The sequence below is a fragment of the Trematomus bernacchii genome, unplaced genomic scaffold (assembly GCF_902827165.1).
Source record: "Trematomus bernacchii unplaced genomic scaffold, fTreBer1.1, whole genome shotgun sequence".
Classification (NCBI taxonomy): Eukaryota; Metazoa; Chordata; class Actinopteri; order Perciformes; family Nototheniidae; genus Trematomus; species Trematomus bernacchii.
Window position 1 is genome coordinate 3,265,532 of NW_022987714.1, and position 26,513 is coordinate 3,292,044.

General features: G+C 40.6%; 1 protein-coding gene across 1 annotated transcript in view; it reads left to right on the forward strand.

Moving 5' to 3' along the window:
- Positions 1-1,324: 1,324 nt before the first annotated feature.
- Positions 1,325-26,513, forward strand: part of LOC117491362 (FERM domain-containing protein 5) — a 59,538-nt gene continuing 34,349 nt past the window's right edge. The window contains 1 exon segment of the mRNA XM_034141292.1: positions 1,325-1,649. Within this exon segment, the coding sequence (XP_033997183.1) occupies positions 1,548-1,649 (102 nt within the window). The 5' untranslated portion in view covers positions 1,325-1,547.

A 26,513-nucleotide genomic window follows, 5' to 3' on the forward strand; every position in this document is an offset into this window, starting at 1 on the left:
TAAGTTTAAAGGTCACATGTCATGCTTTTCCGGTTATTACCAGTCCCCTTGTGTATTATGTAGCTTTTTCTGCATGTAAACGGTCTGCAAAGTTACAAACCCTCAAAGTACACCCTGTAGCGAGTAAAACTCTAACACAGAAAATACCTGTCTATGCTGCCCCAGAACGCCTCGTTGGAGATTTTTCTTTTTCCATTTTTTTCTTCCTGAGTATAGTGACGTAACGATACCCAGGTCCAAATGAACCAAATCCGTGGAGCTCCTCACACACACACACTCACTCAGCCTTATCTTTTCTCAGCCGCGGTTCTGTGGATCTCCACTCACAGTTCGCCACACTGTGTTTGTGTGCTCAGGCTGAGTTCCGCGGTGTCTCGCTGTTTCGCAGACCCCACGCAGCAACCAGGAAACGACACCAGTAATACAGCTCACACTGTCCGCTCCTCGAGCCTCAAAGGGCGGAGCAACGAGCGGCACCCAGACCCCACGCAGCATACTCATCTGTTTGTCATTACTGGTGTCATTTTCTGGTTGCTAACAAACGCCATTGTAACACATAAACACACATCAGAGCACAGTGGGCTCATAGGGAGAGGGGGGGAGAGGGGGGGGGCAGGAGCTCCAACAAGCCGTTTAGGACAGAGAGTGAATACACATACTATACAGAGATGCTGTATGAGAAAACCAATGTGATTTTGGAACATTGAACAATGTAAATCTATTCTAGTAGACCTCAACAATGGAATTATGATAAGTAGAAATGGCCATGACATGGGACCTTTAACACAAATATTTAAATGTTAACAAACCAACCTGAGTGCTATGACACCTCAAGACATTAATATTTGGTAGGGCTGGCATTGTTTAAAGCCAGTAAGCCCATCCCTCAGGACACATTGCTACATATTTCTCATATGGTAGGCTATAGCTTCAGAAGATTTACCTCATCTGATAAATGGTATTAAAGCTTAGTCACATCCATAATGAATCACAAACATCTTTAGATAGCAAGCATGTTATCATAACAGGTGTGTTAAACTGTAAGGCACCTGCTGTCAATAAACATTTTGCAAAATAAAAAAAATATGACTTTATATTTTAATTTAAATCTCTAGTTGATATTTAACCAACAGAAGCCACTTTTAATATTTTCTGGACAAATTGCGGAGTAAGAACGAATATATTAAAGTGCAGAGAAAAAACACCACACATCCCCGTTGGTTCACTTTGACGTCAGTTTTCATTGGGACCCGCCCGCCTGCTCAAGTGGCCGCGGTGAATGGTGAGAGATAATCCTCCTCGGCTCCACAGCAGACACACAACAGAGCTACCCTGCTGGATCTGGATGCGGGCATCCTTGGATTCTGCTCTTTTTAACACGGGCCCACAGCACGAAAACTTAACGGAACAACAATGGTGCACGCCTCGCCGACTGCTGGTCGTTTAGGGGACCGGGGATTGTGGTCAATGTGACATTCATTGGCACGCTGCTGTTGAGTTTTATTGTTCTGGTCCTAGACGCAGAGCAGCAGCGATTCTCCGAAAAGATGTTGAGCCGATTCAAGAGTGGCAGCATCAGGAATCTTGAGCGGGAATACAGCTGCACCGTGAGACTGCTGGATGATACGGAATATACGTGCACCATTCAGGTTAGTCACCTGTCGACCACAGTGTTTCCACTCTGCAGAGCAGGGAATAGCGATGCATTTGTGTCTGACCTGGCAGACGGAAACGCGAGTGTTTGAGCAGAGGGACAGCAAGTGCCCTTCATGTCCCGCTGCTAGTGTCGACCAAGAGACAATACACACCACAATTTCTCTCGTTTCAAATAACACAGGACTTGCGTATTGTTTTCTCATTCACGTGACCTACTATTTTGCCAGAAGAGGCTATGTGAATTTAGTGGCAGCAGGGCTTATTCCAGGGAGCTTTGTAGGACAGACATAGCAGTTCCCCTCCAGCAGAGGTTGATGGGGTGTCTAAAGCACATTACACTCTGACATTCAAACTGGAAGGGATTATTTTTTGCTATGTGTCAGTGTGTCTCCTTGCTTGAGGTAGTGTTGCTTGCTGGATTATTGCTTGTTGGTATTAATTATCATAATTTAGTGTTGTTGCTCATGTAGTTTGCCTTGAACCTCTGACATCAATAATGCAAACAGGGTATTGTGTTGCTCCTCTGGAGGACATGCCTACTAAGTTAATTTATTTTGACTGATCTAGACTGGTTGAAGCATAGCTCAAATATGCCATTTGATGCATTGAATGTTCTCATTTAGTGAAGCAGTATTCCTATGTTTGCTTGTATGCATATATATATTTCATATTATTATTTACCACAGTTGAGAACAAACTAATCATATTGTCAGTTGTTTCATGTTGCTTGTGGAGATGAAAACAGAACTAGGCCCTGATATAAAAAATCTCTCTCTCTTTGCCTTTTTGTCTCACCACTACAAGCATTACTTTGATGATTGTGCAGTTTTACATTCTTGCTGATTTCATAACAAGTAGGTGAGAGGGCCTGTCACATCAATTACAATACAAACTTGTTCCCTTTGTGGATCCTGTACAGTTGTAGTGGGGGTGTAAGGAAATCCTTGGAGAATTCTCCTACTAGTCAGCAACATGTAGAGGCATTAAAGCCGCTCCACGACACACCAAGGAAACATTTAACCTGCAATGTGAAACAATTAAACATTAATAAGACATGCACAATTCTTGTAACTATAATATAGTGTTATCAGCAGCAGGCCATACTGCAGGCATTCCTATTTTCTCTCAGCAGCGAGCATGAAATAGATACTGCATTTACTGTAGGGCTGTGACTGTGTGCCCAGGTTGTAAACAGACCTGTGTTTGTGCTCGTAGAGCTGAGCCAGAGATGGATCTGGGCCAGATGGACTGAGAAGCCAGCAGGTGTGTGTGCAGCAGAGTCGTGTGCTCTGGGTGGCTGACGTCAGCAGGCAGGAGGAAAGAGAGTGGAGTGAAAGAGGAGAATGCTCTGCTTTGACTGTGTGGCATCCTGACTATCATCTGTCTAACCTGGCTGTGGGAGGGATCAGGCTAATGCACCTGAATAACCACACTGCTGGAGTTTATTCCTCGTTTACTTCAAACTTTGCTCTTCCTGCCCTCCAGGCTTCTGGCTTGCCATAACCAAAAAAAACAACAGTATACCTAAACTGAGGAAGTAAAAAAAAAGGAAAAACTAGGTCATATATTCTCAGTGTCTTATTCCACCATGTTTTTCTGTCTGTTTCTCTCTGCCACTTTCTTATCCTTTTGCAGTTTGCTGTAAATGTATTCCCGCTAGACCTTAATATTTAATTGCTCCAAATCCAGGTTGTCTCCTGACCTACGTTAGCCTCCTCATTTCTTCTGACATTAAACCAGGTATCCACCTATACAATGACATCCTAATGGTATTTACAGTAGTTCCATTAAGCTATACCCTCAGCAAAAATCTTCCAAAATTAGCAACACAAAATATGCATCTAACACAGCTAAGAATAAACCACTTTTTAAAAGGAGGGCAGAAAATGTGTCCATCTTTTTAAGCAGTGGCAGCTGTAATGCATCAACTTATGTTTTGCCTTAATGAATTATGGATCTTTCCACTCTGTTTGAAGGAGAAAAAAGTGAGCACTCATCATTACACAGCCCTGTAGATTAAGCTCTCATCTAGTCACAGGTTGATGGAAGCGCCTGAAATCCTCTGCTGCCCTGAGGCCTCTCCTGCTCTCTGATTTTAATGCAATGTTGCAACAGAGAGTCAGTCTTCACAGGGCCTTATGTATGTGCCATGTCTGAAAAAACAGTCAAACCATATGAAAATAAAAAAAACCTATATAGATGATTAAAGAAAAGACCAAGTACAGTCATCCACTCAACATACACTGTGTTTGAAGGTCTCAAACACTATTCTAATTTAGTTCCTTCAGATGCAATATGTATGAGTCTGAGACATCTAAATGCAGTTTGTTTATCCCTTATCCCCAGTTTACCTTTAAAGTCTTCCAGATTGTGCATTTAAAAGAAGCTCCAAATATGCCACTCTTACACGGTCACTTCCCAATATTTTCTTCTGCATCTTTCTTCTTAAAGTGTCTGCATGCCTGTTGTAACAGTAAAGCCGTTGAATAGATTTTGTGAGTTTTGCGTGGGGAGATTCGGCAAAAAGAGAGTGAGAATGACAGACAAAGGGAAACAATTGTTTATCCCTGAAAGCATTGTTCAGATTTGTGAAAAGTAAAAGAAACAGTAGGCTATGTTTAGGCTTGTTGTTCCTGTGCTTTTACTGATAATAATTTCTTCAAATGCTTACAAAGAAAAAGTGTTTTGTGGTATCGCATAGATCGTACTTATTTTCTCCTTCGCTAGAGCGAATCTGTTACGCATTCTGAAAACCTGCAGTGTTTTGTCATTTTGCTTCTAATTAATAAAAGATTGATTGAATTGCTGGCAGCATAGTGATATTGCCCACTCTATTCCAGATGCAGAGTTAATTATAGCGTACACCCTGTGAAACCTGCGGTTTACTAATAACTGTTTTGCTAATAACACAACCACCAGCTTTCAGGTCAGGGTAACATGTAAACAAAAATGGAGATGGTTTCTGAAGTCTGTACTAAAAGATAAAGAGTAGGCATAGAAATCTTTACCCTTGCTCTCCTGCTGTGACCAAAATCCGCTCTGAACAAGATCTCCTGAGGTCTTAGTGAGGAGATTGCGGGGGGAGGGGACCTCTGTGTGTGTGTGGGTGTGTGTTTGTCTGTGTGTTTAGGGGTGCTTTACTCTGAAGCATGATGCCAGGGTCTCAGTTGTTGCTACGGTGACTCCACAGTTACCCTAACAAAATGTAGTAACTCTAGTCACGATTCCCTTCCTAAAAGTCCCGACAAGCACTCAGCCATTAGCGCTTACAGGGAGGTAATTTATTTCCTGAATGCCATTGGAGGACAATGGTGGTGAGGTGACTGCTGCCATGCCCACACCCACCAGGACCATCTTATTGGGACAGTCCCATTGTTTCCCTGACACACATTCAGTCTCGTACCTCCTGTGATGTCATTATTGTTGGATGGGTTGGAAAATTGGTAAGTGCATTTAAGGCTAACTATGAGACATTAGCATAGAAACAATATCAAACGTTGGTGCGATTAGCCCTTTTTCATAGAAACACTTGAAGTGTCACAGTAGAGCACAGGTGTACATAATATAATTAATGACGGCTGCATGCCATGAGGCTAGCTCAGTTTCAGGGTCCTGATATTGTGCATGCTGCCTCACTCTCATGGCTAAATGGGTAATTGAATGTAACAGAGCCATCAATAATGTTACTTATTGTACCTGTTATTTCCTGCTAATAAACCAAAACTATATATTTTGTTATAATTTTTTAAAGAAGTATAAGCAGGATTTTCTTAAAAATCACTTTCATTAACTAAAAAAGTCACATGTGATCAAAGAATCCCCAAATAAAATTGCAAATATGACCAGAATTTTAATGCTGAATGTTACTTTAGGTTTTTCTCCATAATCCGTTTATTAAGGGGTAGAACTGATAGACAACACAAGAACATTTGGTCAATAAAATATTTTATTGACAAAGCAAAGCAAGTAGTTCTGTTCACATTTTGGTTCCTTGAACATTTGTTGATACTTGGGTTTACGTGTACGAGCTGCTCTTACATTTTTCACTGTTCTTGTATACAGTGACTTTCTTGTGTTCAGTATTTGTATCTAATTAAAGTCAAACAACAAAGTGACCTAAGACTTATCTGACAAAAGATCATTACTCAAAGTCTTCATCTATCCACATAGCCAGCTCAGAGCAATGATTTTTGATATAAAGTTCTCGCAGTTTCAGCTCCCTGGTGACTGCAGATTTTTTGCTGACTTCACATTGTCTGGACCTTCAGAAGTGTCCTGCGCCTCGTCTACAATAAGTCATCTAGAGTTGAAAGAGTGTATACCTCTCTGTCTGTAAGCAGGTGTGTGTGCTCTGAGCTCACAGCAGCTGACACACTGTTGCTATGCTTCATATGAATGATTAAAATGTGTGCTAGGTCTTAATGTTTCATGAGGAGTAACCTCCAGGAGAACGTCACTTGTGTTTACCAGCATCACCGCTCACCAACGTCACGATTGGCTGAACCTGTGGCGCATGGCTGGTTGAGATTAAGGATTACATCACTGAATCGTCTATCCATACAGCAAAGCAGTACAGGACAGCCCCAGTTATTAGCACTCTCCAATATCTCACTTAGGATGAGGGAGAAGCCACTTGCCAGTTATACTTTATCAATCACGTCTTGTTTCTAATGAAAGAGCTGGTGCTGTGTGTCAAGGTCACAGAGGGCTGCTGCTTTGTTGCTGCATTTGGATGTTGCCCTTAATCTTCAACCTTATATTCCAGTGGGGTATAACTGGGAAATCAAACTGTGCCTGACCTGCATTAGCTTACTGAGATTCATGAACCAGCTTAGCTGAAGACGACATGCCAAATATCTCTTTGGCTATGCACTCATTAAAAAACAAGTTTACACACATAAACACTTTTCTCAAATTGTCCCATCGAGATGCTGAGCCCACTAAATGTGGTTGCAGAGCTTGTTTGAGTTTGTCTCAGCAAATGGCCCTCTCATATTCCCCAGTGTGTCTTTGTGTGTGTGTCAGTGCATGTGTGTGAGTGCTGGATGGAGAGCAGTCTGTCAGTGTGTCGGTAGCAGTTTGCTGATCCCTCCTTTGTGCTCTCTTGGATGTATTGTATGACAGAGAGAAACACAGAGGGGCCTGAGGTTATGCTCAACCTGGAGGCATGACTATTAAATCTTGTAGCAATATCTTCCTGTGGTGAATGCTCTGCTAATAGGAGATGAGGACAAGAGCAGAGCATTGTTGATGATCTTTCTTCACCATCAGGCCGGGTTCACTTTAGATGGCCAGCAGCTGCAGTAATGCAAACAGATTGCACAGCTTGTTGTTGATATTGATATACTTGGACTCATAAATGACTTTCAGAATCAGAATACCTTTATTAGTCAGAGGGGAAATGTATGTTGTTACAGCAGACAAAGAGCCACATTCAGCTTAATGTTACATATGTTACATGCATAAAAAAGTATTCAAGTTAAAAAAAAGTTATAATATAATAAAAAATATAATAAAAATAAAAAGTTACACAATTTACAAAATACACATCCTGTAACAGTTCTTAGGATTTAGCAGCCAGGTATATATTGCACAGTTATTGTAAGGAGCTGTGAGATTTGGAAAGTATCCGGAACAAATATTCTCTCTCTTTTTGTCCTGATCCCTCTATCTAAAAACCTGTCTGAAAATGAGCTGATCAGATTTGGCTACTTTGTGATCACAACTGTTGTTTTGGTTGTGTAACCATTGGCCAATAATGATCAAGGTAACACCTGCCCACCTTATCACCTGAATATCCTCCTAAAGCACCATTTTGTGTGTGTGTGTTTTTTTAAAACAAACACTTCTGCAGCTCATTAGCATTTAAAGCTACAGACACAGAATCCACACTTTTGAAACAGGGCTGAAACAGAGGGGTTTATGGGATGCTATAATGCACGATCTGTTTGGAATTTCAAGCCAAACACTTCAGAGGCATGTTTTGTATATTTCTGAGACCTTTAAGCTTTGATAAGTTACACATAATAATGTTTGTAATCTGCATTTATTATGCACAGAAGGGATGCACCCCCTCAAGTCAGAGTAAATCAGATAAGAGTCAGTCTTCAAACGCTGACCACAAAAGTTTGTAAACACAATTCGGTATCAAACTGAATTTTAATTGCATCTTATATAATGCTCAACATTTGCTGTAGCAGGACAACATAACGGCCGTGGTTGATATTGGGCTGTGTTTAATTATGAGACACAATTTGGTGCAGAGTCATTTCTGTTGTGTAACAGCCCTAATGTTTTTGTTTTAGGACCATAGCATTCTGAATTGCCACTTTGCACTCAAACACTTCATTTGATATCAGTTGTGATAGAGCTGTAATATGTTTTCTGCCTCATTAATTCTTTGATATCTTAACATACACATTTAGAAAAGAAGACACAGAATGTGTTGTTTTAGGAAAACATTTCAACAAAAACATTTCAGCGTTGCAATTTGAAAACTGAACTCTATTCTGATTGTTTACTATTTACTATAGTGTGCTTGTTCTATTTGTGCTGCTATGTTACTGTCCATAGTCAAACTTTTGTTCTCAGGACTCTACTTTGTCCTGATGGCTCTGGTCCTGTTTGCCTTTGGGCCACAGGGCTCTCTGCTTGTTGAGAGAATCCAGCCTTTGTTTCAGTGTGGACTTCAAGGCCATGTGCCTCTGCAGACTAATGAGGAAACACAGGCATATGCTCGTACTGCCACACTCACTGTGAAAAACAACAGAGCAGCACTTTTTGGTCACATTGTTGAACAACAGCAGGTTGAAAATTGAGAGATGTTGGTGCATTTGGATTATTATTTAATTGTTGAATCACTGCTTATATATATTTAATCTCTGTCAGTGAGATGATGTTGTTCCTTGTGAATAATCCTTGGTCCTGCTCTTCAACAATACTTGCTTTGTGATGGAAATTGATCATAATGAGTGTGTCATCAACTCTTGGGACAGGTGCTGAGCTGAAATCAGATGCAGTCTCACAGCGGTGACACTCTTGTGTTGGACCACAGAGCAGTGAAAGTCAAAAAAGTACTAATATAGAGAGAGGAATAGAGAGGGTAACTTGTTATTCAATTCTCAGTTCAGTCCTCATTGCAGCATATCAGTCTCATGTCCTACGAGGAAGCCTTTTCAAAACAAAAATAGAGTAGTTTTTATGAGTATTTCTCCCTTCTCCCCTTTGTCCTCCTGCTGTTTCTCTCTTTTATCCCCCCCTCAACTGCTCCATGGGTAACCTCTTTCCCTCCGTCTGTACCATCAGGCTTGTGGTTCTGCTGCACACTGCCTCACTGCAGGGTTTTCTGAGCTAATGATTGCCGTCCCTCCCTTTCCTTCTTCCATCTTCCTTTCCCTTATTTCCATCCTAAGTGTCTCGTGTGTTGTCTGCCTTCTCAGCAAATTGACCTACTCTGCATGCTCTGTGTATCTTGCCTCTATAATGTTTTCAGTTTGGTCATTGCTTTTCAAGGAACAGATAGGTTGCTGTAATAATTTCTCAGGATATCCTCATGATTTTAAAGGTAAAATAACTATTTTAATTCGGTCTTCCAGCTGTGCCAATATACATATTCATGCAAAGGCTTATTCCAAGACTGACTGTGTACATATAAACTGGATTAATGCTTCAGTTGATGTGTATAAGGCAACTCGGTTCCCGGATGCTCTGGGATTTAACTTCACAAGATAGAGGCGTTACTCACAGTGTATTAATTTGACTGGAATTATGACTTTGTGCTGGCTGGATAATAATATACAGTTCCAGGTAAAAAAGATCCACAAACGAAGAGCTGTCAGTTCCTGCAGGCTTTATGTTTAGCAGTTTAGCAGAATTACTGTTTTGTAACAGCTTATTTTCACATAGTAAAGCATGTTTGTGACATGACGAGAATAAATGAGTGAATATAAGAGCGGACTCTGGTAGAGTTAACTCCACCAAACCATATATAAATTAAACATTCAAAAAAACATGCAGACCAGCTGAGATGTTACCAGCTGACTAAATATGGTGCATGAGTTCCATGATTTAACCAATATTTTATGTAATATAATGATTACTTTCCGATGCACCAGCTGCTGACATCTAAGAAATGGCTTGTGTCCTGAGATTTGCCGCACAATATTATTTTGCCAAGAGAGGGGCGATAAAAAAAAAGCATAATGTCAGCAAAAGCCCCTCAGTGATAGGAGAGGTTATTCAATTGACCGCTTGGTGCAGTAGTGATTTGCATAAAGCAGTCTCAGAATGCACAACGTGTCAACCTAAGCTGGAGAGGACAATGGAAGTTTCCGCTCCTGGACTAGAATATAAAACTACTGAGAGCTTTAGATTGCAGGACTTGTCTAAACAAGGGATGAAGGTCCAACTATTTCTCTGCTGATACTTGAGTTTTTAAAGTCTCTGTTTATCTCTCTGTTTGGAACATAGTGGGATTATTTGTATTGCTGTGGCACACAAAAAAGTACCCAGTTGTGACTGGTAGTGGAAACTGATGTGTCACACTTAACAAGTATACTTTATGTGGTGCAACAAATCCAGGTGTCTGAACACATACTGCTTCAAAGTTAGAAGCACTGATTCTAACTGGTATGTCATGTGGGACTTGTTTCGCTGGCGCACATTAAGCTGTTCAGTGCCAAATTCTTATTGTTTTTAACACCAGTGCACAATTAAAACTATAACAATGAAAACACCCTTGACAATGTTTATAATTGTAATAAAATGTAGGTGGAATTACTTTAACCTGCTATAATGTGTTCTACTTTATATATACAGTCTATGGTTCTACTGCTTATTAATACGGATAAAAAAAAAGTTATCACCTGTAAAGCAACGGCATGTTTGTGCTGTTTACCAGGAGGAAGGTGAGCATCATATTAAAAGTGCTCGCTAAGGAAACCCTCTGTTCTCTCTCAAATGAGAGCCTGGCTCTCAGAGAAACACAAGATCCTCTCATCTTCACACAGATGTGGCTAGGAGTCTGTGAAGAGGTCCACTTAGGCTCTACTGAGAGTACAAGGTTTGTTTCTTCTCTGCGGGTCTCACTCCTGCTCTCCTTGACTGTCTTTTATCCCTCTGCTCAAAAGAATGACAATACACGGCACGCTGCCCCTCGGTCTCAGGTGTGTGACGGCACACAGTTGGAACAAATCCGCTTACAGAAATGAGAAAGGCAGAGAGTAAAGGAGCTTAAAGATAGCCGTGAGGACTGGAGCAACAAGACGTTGAGACGAGGCGGATTTGTTATTTGTGGTATTTAGAGTTGAATAACATCCTTTGAAATTGTAATTCATTAAAAAATCGAATATTCCACCCACACTGGATAATTTTCTCCAGAGAAGCAGTTTTCCACCAGGTACATACATAGATGACAGGTTGAATTGCTTTTTGAGAGCCATTGTTTCTGTGTTATGCTTGGTCTGTGTGCATATAGTGTACTTCCTAGGCATCAGTCATTGTTTTATTATTCCATCTTAGAATCAAATAAAGGCCTGGCTCCCGTCGCTCCAGCTGTACCTGGGCCTGCTGATTACACTAACAGCTATTCATGCGTGCAATCAGTCTCCTTCCCCTTTGTGTGTGTGTCAGCGCAGCAGTCAGGAGAGATGAGTGTCTCTGGAGAGGAGAGGAACACACACAGGAGACAAAGAGGCTGGCCAGTGAAACACACAACAAGCCACACACACAAAGCCAGCTGTCCACGGCAGGTTCAGGCTCAAACAGTAACAGTAGTGTTAACAAATAAGATATTGTTATTTCCAGTTTGTAATGATATATCTTTTTAATGTTATATACATGATCACTTGATATTTTACATGATATTTTACCTTGGCTATACTGTTTATTTCACAGTTAAGTCTTGAGGCTGTTTTCCAGGGAAACATGCAGACGGATGATTGGCTCTTGAAGTTGAAAGAAAATAATAATTAATTAAAATGAAAAAATAAGAACTATTAAATTGACAATGGAAATGAGTTGGCTAGTGTCTAGCTTTCACCTAATGGCTTTACAAAAATAAATCATGGGTAATTTCTGCCTTTATCATGTTACGTCTCTGAATCTCTGGAATGTCTTTCTATATCATCTATTCAGTCTGTAATTGCAGGACAACCTGGAAACAAGCCAGGCCGGCCTCAATGACCATGACAACCCCAGCCTGTCACAACGTATTACCCAGGTGTCTTCCTTCCTTAACCAGCTGCTAGAAATCACTTAAGGAGAAACATTCTCATTATTCCTGGTTCATTAGGTTGTGTGTCTAGATATATTACACAACAAGCCAAAAAGGACACTTGTTATGGAGGTTTCTCCTTTCCTTTCCTCAGTTCATTTGGTATGGTAACTCCTCTGTTGCCCGATTATGATTGTAATTGTAACCTGAGACTATTTCCACATGTAGCACAGCAAAATAACATTAGGAAAAGCATTATTGCTGAACAACTGCACCGCTGTCTCCAGGAAAATGGGTTTTCTGGCCAAGTAGTGACATGGGTTTAGGATTGTACAGTTGCAGATTGTCACAGTGATTGTCTCTGGGGGTGTTTGTGTCAGGAGTGACTGAATAGAGTACTGACATTCTCTGAGCCATCAGATGCACTCTTGCCTCTTATGTACAACTAGACATGAGTCGTTGCTATTGTCTGCTGTTCTGTTATTAGTCTCTCAAACGAAATATCACATTTAGAGCATTAATGAGTTAGAGCATTAATGAGGATACAACATGTGAACCATGAATGTCTGTACAAACTTTTGTCTCAGTACATCTAATTAGTGTTGAGCTAATTCACAGTCCATTGTTTTAAATCATTCACGTTCTAATATGATAAAATAACTCTCCAATGTCTGAACCTTTTAATGAAAACATATCAGAGAAGGATTTAAAAAATGTTTTATGTCAGGACCTCGACACAAACTGATGAACCCAAATGCACGACCCAGAGACAAAGTCTTGAATATAAAAAAATGTATATTTATTTATACAGTTCAGGTAATCCCTCTTAACAGAGTAGGTGGTGGAAATAACAAAAGGCGCTCACAAGGAGGAAAGAACTAGCGTAACAAAAAGAGGACTTAATAAAAACTTAAGCCTAACAAAACAAAACCTGACATGAGAGAAAGCAATCCTTTCTGAGCTGAGGCTTGGCACGACCATTCGGGGAAACAAACAAGACGAACTGACACAGGACAGGGGAGAGACAGGACTATTTAAACATGAGGTGAGTGGGAACAGGAGGAAACAATCAGGGGCGGGGCAGACACTGATGATGGCGGGAAAAACACACAGGGGGAGGAAGAAAACAGAGCCTGAAATGAAAGACAAGAGGGAAATACAAAATAAAACAGGAAATGACAGACAAAATACATAAATATAACTAACACATTTGACGAGACACAACATTTTACATATTATAAAATGCCTCAAATTGTGGATTCGTAAAGGATCCTTGTATCTGTAATATTTGAGAAATATTTGTCTTATGTGTTGATGGTATATGATATGAGCTGTGGTAGTACTGAAAATCTTTGGCACATTTCTGGACAAAGAAAGACCTTAGGAAATAATTTCTGCCTTTTGGTCTCAGCTCTGTGTCTTTGTTTTGGCTGTGTACATAGACAGAGGTGTGCCATATGGCAGCAGAATAGCAGTCTGGAGGGGATTGATTCAACTGTGGTGCTTCCCTCTCAATAAATGGCGTTCATGGAGCTCCCCTCTGTCCCCAGGGTGTGAGGCAGGTGCCGCTGACGGGAAGAAGGGCTGTTTGCACAGCTCCCCAAGCACGTCAGTCTCCAAACTCATTTGTAAGGGAGGAGTGATTGCTTGCCCCGGGCCTCTTTGGCTGCACATACAGTGCAAGAGGGGAGGAACCACTTCAGTTTCATACAGTATGAAACAATTGTTTGTGTTTACACAGTATTCTCTAAAACTATTGGAGCAGACGAAATATTTAGCTTTTGAGCTTTTGAGCTATTCTAACAGAAATGCAATTAAGTTTGGATCAGTCCACTCAATACAGAGATCAATTGGGGATCCTGTGGGCTGCGGCTATATTGATGATGCTGATCATGCTGTGGTCCAGTTTGTGCTGATCTTAGCTATTTTTAGAGCAAGTAATTCCTGAGAGCAGGTACAGAGAATAAACTCTACATAGGAGTCGGCCTACCCACCTCCACCCACACAGTGCCTCAAGCACAGTGCAAAATGAATCATGAACACATTCTGTGACTATCATCATCTGATCTGTCGGTGCCCCGCTTAAAAACGCTCAGGGAAGATTCTGTGATACGTCTTGGACGGATTGTGTTGCTCATACCCTGCTACAGATTTAGTGCCTTTCAGGCCAAAGCAGTTTGCTACATTGCATAATAATAGCTTGTGGCCTCCTTCTTCGAAAGAAGGCTCACACCAATGCACAAAAGCAGATAAAACCCCCACAACAAACGGGTAAATTAATGATAATGATAATATATTCTAATATTATTTAAGCTATTGACTGTCTGTTTTCTTTATCTCTGGAATTCCGATTGCGTTTCAACTTAGGCGTGTAAGACACCGCAGTGTTTCACTATTTGCTTTTGTTTGAATTGGTTATTGGGTCTCTTATTGCTATTCTCTGAGTAGGACTTTCATTCTATGGTATAGTAATTGTTGTAAGCATTGATTGCTGTAATAATGTTAGCAATACATTCTGGCTGGGAAATCAAACCGTTTTCAAAGCAATATTAATTGCTAATTATTCTCAGATTAATCTTTTACCGGGCGTTTTGTTTATCTGTGTTGCGTCTTTACCTTTATTGGTAATATCTTCTCAGTGTGGCATTCAGCAGGGAGAAGAGTTTGGTCCCTCCTGAGTTTTGCAGTGTCTTCATTGACCACAGTTCCTACTCGTAACTCCATTGGGCTTTCCTGAAATACACTAGGCATTAACTTCCTTCTATAATTAATGAGGGTAGCAAACTGAAGACTGGCAACAGAGCATTATGGAAAGACCCCAGGAGTGCCCTTCAGAACATCCCATTACCCCTCTCTCTGGTGGGAGCAGTCACTAACGGCTGCTGGCTTTGTAATGATGTAGTGTGGTGACAGTCAGGGCTGCTGTCTGTAGGAGGTACAATAAAGCTCACATTATTCTTCGTTATAGCTACTTATCTAGTGTGACTGCTGTCAGTGTGTTTACGTGTCTTTAACTCCATACTTTCCATTCCTTAATCAGCTGTATCTCTGATCTTGATGCTTGGTCATACAATGGAAAAGTCATGATCTGTACACATGGCTTAGAAGAAACAACAGTAAAGCGGGTTTGACTGTCACCCTTTCAGCCACCAGGGAAGTGATGAAATCCTTAAATTATGCTTGCTTTGTTATGTTGCATCAATTACATAATTGCCTAAGCCAGTCTCTTAAAGTCACCAGCGACTGAATAATAGATGAGTGCATATGAATTATGTATTTTTTACGGAATTCTGTGGATGTTTCATTCAGATATTGCCATGCTTAACTAGGACAGTGAACATGCACTTACCTCTTACATTAATGAAACTGAATGTAGGCTACTCCTTCCAAGACTAAAGCCAAAGTATGTTATTGCTAATTTGGGAGAAACCAACCAGCATATTGCCTGACTCTGGTCTTTCACTTTTGAACTGCGGGCGCAAAGTAAGTGATTCTCTGCCAAGGCTGTGCCCTTCTGCGAATGGAGGAGCAATTACCACCCAGCTGTCAGGCCCTGTTTGCTCTGTGACAGTTGGTCAGAATTTGCAGTCAATACTTTACTGCTCACTTCAGTCACCGCAAACATCACCTTGATTTGATTTATCGCTAAGACCCTTGTCTCAGAATCAAAGCACACAACACAAGGGCTGTTGAGGATCAGCACCATTTTATTTTGTGGGTTGTTTGTCCGTTACGACGGCAAACTTTTTATGGTGCACATTCTGAATGAATAATCAGTCACAGGTGGGACTTACAACATTAATACATGCTGCATAACATGCCAGGTGTGTACAGTAACATGTCAGTACCACTGCTCTATAATTATACCTGCTTTCTTTCTCGTATGGTTACACCTACTGTTTTAGAGTTGTTGAGTGGAAGGGGTTTTTGAATTAGCTTCACTGTTGTGTTCAATGACACAGCTGTTACCAAACAACAGCACACATCCCATCACATCTTTTTTAGATCCTCAGGCTTTCTGCTGAAGAAGGTCATAGCTCTATGATGTACATTATAGATGTATTAAACATTAGATGAAGCAGCTATACCAAGTACTCTCTCCATTCCAGTAAAAGCTGCTTGGCCAGCAAATAACCTCTGCTGAAAAGGTTTCCATCACTTCTTCCTCCCATAATGTATGTGCATTAGCGCCATTTTTGGTACCAGGCTTGTGATTGCCGGTCCACAGAACTCTTGTAGGCTATTGAGGTAATAAAATGTAATTGTCTATATAGTGTAAGAGCCTTTTAATGTGTGATGTATCACAAATGTATCACAAAGCTACCCATTTATATCACAAAGCTACCTTATATCTGCAAGCTTTCCACATTTTTCTTTTTACAGATATATAAATATTTCATGTAAATAATGATATATTTTAATGTAATAATAGTTAAATTAAAATTGTTTTTTATAATTGTTTTATTTTTGGGTCCTTTCCTTACAAATTATCTTCTTTGACTGTGCTAATGTATGCACCATATACACCAAGTCCATGTGTTTACCTTCTATAATAAAACCTGTTTCTGATTCCGATGATGCATAGCTTTGTTATTTAACCCTAAATCTTCTGGACACTTTGCAAATAAGCTGTAGATCAGTATTCTGTATTAAAATGACTTACCATGGAGACTTGGTTTATACCTGTGCAAAAGACAATGGATGTGAGGCACTCTGCTCCTGTTCTGTAATTAATGAACAGCTATTGATCGGTAGTATAGTGATGCAATACTTGATTGGCACAGTTTATGCTATTTGAAAGTAATATGAAGATCTCTCTCTACCTACATTACTGATTATTTTATACTCAAAACGGTGTCTTCAGAATAAATGCATTTCACCTCAACTACAGCACATCTCTTTGGCCCAATTGAAACAGGCACAGGCATTTTTGGCAGTAATATACATGTTGCACATTGCATTTGTCCCTCAGGGCGGCGCTTGGCATATTGCACTGCTCCACTTTTCCTCCTTGCGTACTCTCCACCACAGATTATCGTGGTTTTGTTTTTCCTCATGAGTGAGAGAAGCACTTATTCACATGTAGAGAAACTAGACATTAAATCCCCATTCTGTGTGGTACACAAGACTGGACAACCTCACCTGTATGCTATGAAAGAAATACCTCAAATAATGTACTCTGAGTCCGGAAATATTATATATCTGTAGGCCCCCAACCCACAGGTTTTATTTAATTAGCATCATTTTCAGAACATGAATCATACATTTATAAATGTTGGAGACATATATGCTTCTGTGGATGACAGATGGAAGTAAATGAAGGCCAATCCTAAAGTGCTTTGTAAATGTTGTCAGTGTTGCCATGCTGAATGTGGGTGTTGAAGGTCATTTGTCAAGGTTATTGCCTGATGAGTCACTGTGGGGAGGAATTGAGAGAAATGGAGAGTGGGCAGAACAGACTGCCAGATCAACAATATCATATTATTTAAGCACGGCCACAAATCCTTCAGTATGTCAACACTAGAAAAGGCAGATGGATGCCTCATTCCTTTTAGAGAATAAGGTCACAGAAAGGCAGCAGAAATATAATTCACAGACAATTAAATGTAATTGATATTGAAAGCTTATAATATAGTGCTTCATCTATCTTGTTTATCCTGTCCTTGGTAGTAGAAGGTTCTTCATCTCAGCCATAAAGATAGTGTCCCTAGGTCATACACAGCCGAGGGATTACAGCTGTGCAGGTCTAATCCAGGTTTTTCTAGCTGCTTCTGAGTCTCCATCTGCAGTAACTCCTTCTCACAGACCTTTTATGTGTAGATCAAAGCCACTCTAGCTTTATTTCTCTGTGACCCTGTTTTGATATCCACTAGTGGATTATTTTTCTCAATCAAGATGTTTTACGTAACCACTAGCCTGAGAGGATTATAGAAAAACATTCCGCTTTTAGAATTCAGTCCAATGAACCATTAAGATGCGGCCCTACTTTCTGTCGTATGTGAATAATAATCCTTCTGGTTCAATGTTTTGCAAGGCATTATTGGAGATGTATAGACATCTGTAACTGTTCAAGAAAGAAGGAAAGGTAGAGATTAAAATGCTTCTTGATTTCCTCGACTGTAATACATTTTTTAATTTGTATCCTCATTTGTCTTGTTCCTGAGTGGCAGCCAAGTGAAAATTACATTTCCATGTCCTTGGAGTTCTGGGATGCTGAAGCACCTCGTCACCATGGAAACTGCTCATTTCGTCATTGCTCCCCAGGTGTGCTGTGTGTAACGTGTGCCAAAATCTCTCAGCTCGAAGTGATGTCCCACCTCATGGTGCACTTCCTCTCTCACCTCACATAACACTGTGCTTTTATCACGACAGAGCTAGATGTTATTACATTCATAATTTAATAATCAGCCTTTGTTTACGCTAAGCTTTCACTTCTTCTCACCCTTACACCCAATCCATGAGTCATTTTCATAGCTGGCATGCAAAAACGGTACCAGACCTGTGATATTAGATATTTCTTTTAACTCTCTATTCAAAATGCTGCGTTCCCTTCCTCTATTTACAAAAGCAGTGTTCCAGTAAAGACTGGAAAACAAAAGCAGGCAGCGACACATCACAGTAAGCTATACAGCCCGTGGATGAAAATCCGCTTGTTCTGGCACCATAATTAGAGCCCGAAGGGCGCTGCATTAGCACATTCTACTAATCCAGCGCTGGTGCTCCAGTGGGCTCAGGGCGAGGAGAGTCGGCCTGAGTCCCAGTAGAGCAGATGGATGACGTGATCAGAGGGAGGCTAATCATTAAAAAGGTTAATTACATGGTGGTAATGAGATCAACATTTTGCGCTCATGGCTGGTGGTTTTCATAGTCCTCTCTGGGCTTCTAAAGCAGAGTTTAGAGGACTTTTGCGCTTAAAAGTTTTTTTTTTGTGAATTTTACTCAAGGTCGGCGCTCTCAGGGGAATTTGATAACCTTGGAATATTGTGTTTTGACATTGCCTTCATTAACCAAGATCACAGCACCAAATCCCTACATTATTAGATATAAACCATTTGTTTTGTTTTTTTGGCCAAGGCAAATTACATTTCCTCCCCACAAAACCACATTGGGCACAACTGGGGGGTTCGGTGTGTTGCTCAAGGTCAGTGCGACATATGAACAAGTCACATGATCAAACCACCAAGCCTTATAATTAAGGGCAAGTTTGTGAGGACAAATCTCTCTTTAGAAATTATGAAGCTCTGTACAAAGAACGCTCATTACGATAATGATACTAATAATACCATATAGTGAATGATTATCTGTGTAATGTTTCTTTTGTTTTGATTATTGTTATCACAGAATAATTTAAGCGAAACAATTGGTTTTTAAATAGGCAATGCTTCATTCTGAGGCCCCCCTTAGCGCACCTTCATTCATCAATGTCACTGGAGCAGACAGCCAGTTGTGTGTGTGTGTGTGTGTGTGTGTGTGTGTGTGTGTGTGTGTGTGTGTGTGTGTGTGTGTGTGTGTGTGTGTAGTGTGTGTGGTGTGTGTGTGTGTGTGTGTGTGTGTGTGTGTGTGTGTGTGTGTGTGTGTGCTGTGTGTGTGTGTGTGTGTGTGTGTGTGTGTGTGTGTGTGTGTGTGTGTGTGTGTGTGTGTGTGTGTGTGTGTGTGTGTGTGTGTGTGTGTGTGTGTGTGTGTGTGTGTGTGTGTGTGTGTGTGTGTGTGTGTGTGTGTGTGTGTGTGTGTGTGTGTGTGTGTGTGTGTGTGTGTGTGTGTGTGTGTGTGTGTGTGTGTGTGTGTGTGTGTGTGTGTGTGTGTGTGTGTGTGTGTGTGTGTGTGTGTGTGTCATAGTTAGAGCATTGTCTTTCTCTTTCTTGTTTAAACATTGAAATAATGAAATTGAATGAATGGCTGTGTGCATCCTCATTCCTCCCAGATAGAGGATTACACTTTGATTACAAGTATTTATTATTTAGGGACAGTCAAAAAGAAGCAAGAGCCTTGTTTGGAAGGATTAGAGCAGATTAAGTGGCCGTTGTGTGTTGTTTCTTTGGTATTGTGTCAATTTTGCTCTCTTCAATTTAGAAAGTCATTATGCACGACTGGGCTAGCTGTCTGAACAAGTCCTGAAAGTCACCATCCATCTACCTTTACAGGTTGCATATTTATCGAACCGCGATCAGATGAGTCAGCGTTGTAATTTCGAGGTGTTTCCAGGCTTAAAGTACAATGTGTTTTTCTTTCATCACAGTGGATCCCTTTCCCTGTCGATTTGATGGTGTATGTAGTATAAATCCTCCTAGAGCCATAAATCCAGGTATGCTGACAAACCTATCAGCATACTTCCCAGTTGCAGTTTTCCTTTGCTGACCAGAGAAGTTCTGATTTTATGGGCTGTGCGATTTTCATTTTACGACAGCTCATCCATCTAAAGCAGAACAGCAGCAGCAGCAGCAGCACAGAGGGCAAAGAAGGTGATGATAATGTTGAGAAACACCTTTTGCTTCTGGGACCACTGTGCTCTGTTTACTTTATTCTTTATTTAAGCCGATGGATGTTCTCTACCAAACCCACTATTGTGAACGTTAAATTCAGCTATACTTTACGGTCTCTATAGGAAAGCTTCTTGATTTTGCATTTAGGAGATGTGTCCAATATTCAAAAATGCTTATACCATGTACAAATGCAAATATTTGTTTCCATGGCTCACATTGCACTTTTCTGTTTATGGCCATAGCTAATTTGTTTCCAGACTATATTCCTCCGGGATTTGAGGGGAAATGTTTATGCATGTGAGCGCACAAATACCTCACAAATTAACATAAAAGATGACTAGGCAAATTCTCCTTATTCATCCATGGTAAAGCATTTTGTTTTCATGTCAAGCATAAAGCACATGGAATAAACACCGGAACATTTGAGCCTAAAATCTCAGACTTTGCAGTAGTATTTCTTAAGGCCCGGACACACCAATCTGACAACAAAGCACTGACACAGACGGACCCCGACTGTTGCGTCGCCTCGCGTCTCTGCGTTTTGGCCATGTGTCGCACTGGAACACACCGCAAAGACTTCAGCCGACGGCCAAGAAGCAAGTACGAACTGCGCATGCGTGAGTGGCAATAACTCTCCTTACCAGCAGGCGGCGGTAGTGTGTATTCGTCATTCAAAAGAGGCAACAACCGGAAGACAGACTGCGTGATACACAGAGAGAAGAAGAACAGACTGCGTGATATAAACAAACAACAAATAGCGTGTGCGTTCCATTTTCACTCTACAACGAGAAGCTCATGGGGCTTTCCCAAACCTGTGTCGAGAGCTGGAGTTATATATCTCAGATTTGCCTTCTTAATAGTTTGTTTGGGTCCCTCACTTCCGTTTCGCTTCTCATGCACTGATTCACTATAGCTGAACAGCCAATCAGAGTGATTTCTTTTGCCGACTGCCTTTGGCCGACTGTGAATCGGTGGGTTTTCGGCCGAAAAGGCGTCGGCCCGGCTGAAAAGCCCCGACGGTGCTGGACACACCAATCTGAGTAGGGCGTGTCGACGCTCATCGTCGGCCTGAAGCCCACCGACGCCGATAATCGGCCTGGTGTGTCCGTGCCTTTAGTGAGACTCACCAGGGAGGCTGCCTGCATTGCTGCATGACATCATAGTTCCCAGAGCTGCATGACTGAGGAGAGTTTGGAAAGACAGGAGGAAAGGGAAGTGCAGCCTCCCACGCCAACCGGGTCCCAGTTACCCCAGACCACATGCCACCCTGTGCAGCCAAGCCATGCCATTCTTGCTTCCCCCCTGGGCAAACAAAGACCCCTTTCAGGCCAGTCCCTACTGCGATCATGCAGAGCAGAAGCAATCTGTTCCTCTTGGCTGCTCACTGTGAAGTGACCCAGCCTTTTCCTCGCTACAGCGTTGCTGGTTTGTGCAGCGTTCAACCAGCAAACGCTGATTTTGCTTGGTCCTCTTCATCTGAGGCTGATATCAACTGTATCCTCCTCTTTATGGGATTGCATCAGTGTTTTTAGTGTGGGTTTGATTTGAGATTTAGAGGTTCATGGTGTATGGCCCTTGAAAGCAAAACACAAATGGAGGTTAATGGTTGTGACATCTATCACAGTTGATTACAATTTTCGTAACTCTTGCCCTCGGTATTGCATGGTGAGCAGAAATGATTGTAGCAGATGAGCAGTTCTGTTCAAGCTGCCAGAGTTTGGAAATGACAACCCTTCATACAGCTGAAGACAGTCGCTCTGTTGTATTCTTCCAAATCAGAGTGACAATGAATTTGTGAGTGTGAGCAGTTAGTATTGTACATTTGTATTTATTGTACATCAAAGCTGTTGCCTTTAAATGGTTAAAACACATCTAAAAATGCATGACAAAATGTCTCAAGTTCTTGTTGACTAAAACCAACACAAATGCAATAACTAACATTTGAAAAAGGTAAAATTAGATGAAAACCAGGTGCTGATGTCATGTCATCAAAGATTCTGTGACCAGAAAAACTAATCAAAATACATTTCTGCGATTTGCAGCTATTTTACACTGAAGAAGTTAAATGCAATATCTTGGAACGATGTTACAATCTTATGCCTGTGAGAGGACAATGAAATCAAATTCTCACACCTCCATTGTTACACTAAACAGAAGTTAGTTCTAATTCTAATCAAATGTTATAACTTATTATACATTGACTTTGCAGTGGCACTCACACATCCCATCTGTTGTCTTTTCCTGAAGCCTCAGCCTTTGATCATGTGGATTCTGTTAGCAAAAAGTGGAACAATAGCTGAAAGCTTTCACTTACATTGAGTGACTTTTCTGAGTTTACCTTCCTCCTGATGGTTTAGGATGCTCCAGAGCCAGAATGCTATTTGCTAAATTGAAGAAGTCTGGACAGGGCAGTCTGGACCAGCATGCACCTGTACTCCCATCAGCCCGCTGGTGCCACATCTCCACTCTCTGTCAGTCAATCTTTAAGTGGACTTCCAATTCTTTCTACCTGCAGCATCAATCCACTGGCCTGATTCAGTCACATGAGGTGTTCAAAAAGCCTCAACCTTCAAAATAAAAAAAGCTTTTGAGCCCCCAAGACACTTTTAAGGTTACAAGGGAAGCTTTTCTCTGAAGTAGAACAAAGACAACCACGGCCCTGTAAAGCAAGTATAAGTTATTTTTTGAAAGATAAAAGGTGAAAAATAATAATATTCCTCCTTATGTGTAACTCTTCCAATTAACTATCTTCCATTGACAGGTTGGGTCGTGTCAAACTATCACTCTTTCTCTTTGGCATAATGTGATTTGTATGTATTATGCATATATATATATATATATATATATATATATATATATATCCATTCAATGATTGGAATTTGCAGAAATGAAAGAAGCAGGTGACCATGTTCCTGTCTCTTACAGTATCTTTCACTTTTAAGACGTTGTTTTCGCATCCAAGGCTTTTGCAATGTTAAGATTTATTGGTGTCACATTATGCGTGGGACATTTAACAGGGAGGTTAAAAGCAATATTACGAGTCAAACAGATCTTCTTTGATAAGATTGAAATATTTAATTCCCGTAGCTATAAAGAGTTACGTCTTACTCACTTGTTTTTCCATTTGAAGTCTGGCACACTCAAATCAATACCTTATGTAAGCTGCGTGGGAGACAGCTGAGGATGAATTTGAGACTCTGTTACTTAAGAAGAATGAGTGCTATCTTTACATTGTGTGTGTTCTGCAAGCCTACCTTCATTCAAAGGGCAAGCATTGAAGAGTAAGGCTCTGAGTAAGAGAGGCCTGTAAGAAGTGCTTCTCACGGATACTGCTGTTGCTATGAGACAGAAAACGGGTTTGAATCAAAGCTCTTTTTTGAGAAAAGTTTTAATGTTTTTAACACCTAATGCTTTGGCTGGAATGCACAAACATTATGCTAAGCCCTCTGCTATGAACAAGCAATAGTATTCCCATGAAGGCAGTGCTGTGAAAGTACACTTTACTGTTTTTTGTTGGATTTGTTCTCAGCTCCTCTCCTCTCTCTTTCACTGTTGACTGCTGTCCGATCAGCTGTTTGAGTGGATATATTTCACACTGCATGAATAACAAGGAGAGAAAGGGCCACATGTGTCCCTCTGGGTTTGTGTAAGGATGTTGAAGGAAGCTTCTTTGAGAATATACTAAATTGTCAGTGATGGTTTTGGAAATATAATTCTCAGTCCTTGTGGGACAAGACAATCAGCAGCATGTCTCCCCTGATGAGAAGGAGCTAGGCTGCCTGGGACAGGAGCAGAAAGGCTGAAACAGTTCTCACAGCTGCCTTTGAAAGTTCTCTGCTCCACTTCTGTAGATTCATCCTAAGAGGTTTCATTTAAGCTGTACAATGACATTGCTCTCAAAATACCAACTTTTAATTGAGCATGCAAACCCATTAAATAAATAAATAAAAATGTGGAGTATTGATGATATTTAAAAATTCCATCGGTCATATATTTATGTATATATGTATGTATACATAATACCTTGTTAATTCAACATGTATAGTTGCTACTTTCTTGTTTATTTCTAGTCTTTGAATTTGAAAATGCCATCTCTTTTTTAAGCTGCTACAATGCAAACATTTCCCAAATTGGGATCAATAAAGTACTATCTTATCTTATCTTATCTTATCTTATTAAAGTGGACCTATCATGCTATATTTTAATAATATAGTGTAGGACCATACCTATATAAGGCATATTTATACTTTTTTTTTTTCAAAATACCAAACAGATCATGCATTTTAGCCATGCCTCATTTTGCTCAATTTGACATTTTTTAGCTCTGTTTTTGCAAGGGCAGATTCTGTGAGAACAGCACCACCTACAGGCCTGGCATATGTACTACAGCGTCTCCAGCGCTTTCGAACGGCAATGGCCGTGGCTGTCTCCTCCTGATTGGTGGAGTTGGCCCAATAGCCGTAGCGCCACTGTCCTGACGTCAGGACAGTGTTCAAATCTGGATCAGTTTTTATCAGATCCGTTGCAGCCCCTTTTTTAGAGATTTGGGTATGGAGGAAAATAGAGAGGGTTGTGTTTTCTGACACTTGGTGAGTTCCCTGGAACACCGGGGACACGTATTCATGTATAAAAGACGTACAAAAGTGCATTTTGCATGATAGGTCCCCTTTAAGTTATGCTTTGTTTTTCCCTGTGGTTAACCTTATAGACAAGGCTGCAGAAGGGTTTGTGCTGATATTCATGAGCCTTTCAAGTTTAAAGTGAACAAGCTGAAGCCATGTCAGCACGTTGAAAATCTGTGTGAAGCACTCAATACAGGTGATTTACACACCATTAACAGTGTCTGTAACATCCAGCCATCTCCTGTTTTTCTTTGCAAAATATAAGGGAACATAATGTGCCCTTACCGTGATATAAATCTTATCTCTTTCAAATACGTTAGAGGGAGCATGTAGTCGTGTACAGTAGAGGCTTGAGAATAGAGCTTTGGGGAACTCCACATTTGTATTTATTGACTCAGACTGGACTCAAAGTAGGCCCTGTCCTTTCTGTGTCACAAAGTCCAAACCAGTTTTACTCTATCTAGTAATATGCTGTGGTTTACCAAGTTGAATGTAGAACTAAGAGGTCTATCATCACCAACACTGCAATGTTTCCACTCTGTGTTCATATCATGTTTAACCTTGACAAAGTCAGCCTTAGTGCTGTGGTGTGGTTTCAATCCTGACTGGAAAACATCAAAACACATTTTCAGGGTAGAGAGGGTGTTATGTCATTGAAATACTGTCTTTTCAAACATAATGCTTCAAAATGGGAAGATTGATGTTGTGTCCTTTCAAAAGGAGCTTGAAAAAAACTGTGATCAAAATAGTTATTTCATTTTTTTTGATGGATGGCCACATTGTTTACTTCTGTCCTCATTGATCAAAGAGAACATTTCCAGTGTGTCAAATGTAGCTATAAAACTGGCAAGGATTATGCACTGGGGAGACTCTATCCTTGAAGCCTCATAAGTGACACTACAGTTAATCTCTGAAATAGGCTGTCACCCCAAATCCCCAGCCAACAGCTCAATAACCCGTGTTAGCCTCCTCAGTGTAGTGATATCAGTATCTGAATTAAAAGTACAGAGCTCATGTGACGCTAATCGAAGGAAAGTGTGTATCTCTCTAATTAGAACAAGCATGTGGTTTACTTGATTACATGTTTGCTGTTGTTGCAGTCCTAAGAAACATAAAACAAATGTTAAATGGTCATGACAGTGGGTTTAAAGAGGCCTAATAGCTTTCTCACACACAGTAAGGACTTGCTGTGTCCTCTGGGAGTTTTCAAAGACTCTGCCTTTTGTTTCCCTGTAGGCGATCCAATTGTGTGACCAATACGATATGATCCTACTTTTTCCTATTAAAGTGGAGCCTTGCATTTCTTAGCCTTAACGAGTGCTTCTAACATTTGAAGGTTATTTTACAATATTGTATCTCTGATGGAAATAGACCTTATGTCCAAGCCCATATACTACTACATACAGTAATACAGTACTATCATGTAATGTAAATTATTTTCTCACATGTTAAATGAATTGTTTGTTCTGTAAACCTCCAATTGCAATATCTAGTAACCCAACCAGACATGACCAATTTGCTTATTTCCAAAAAAAACACCAC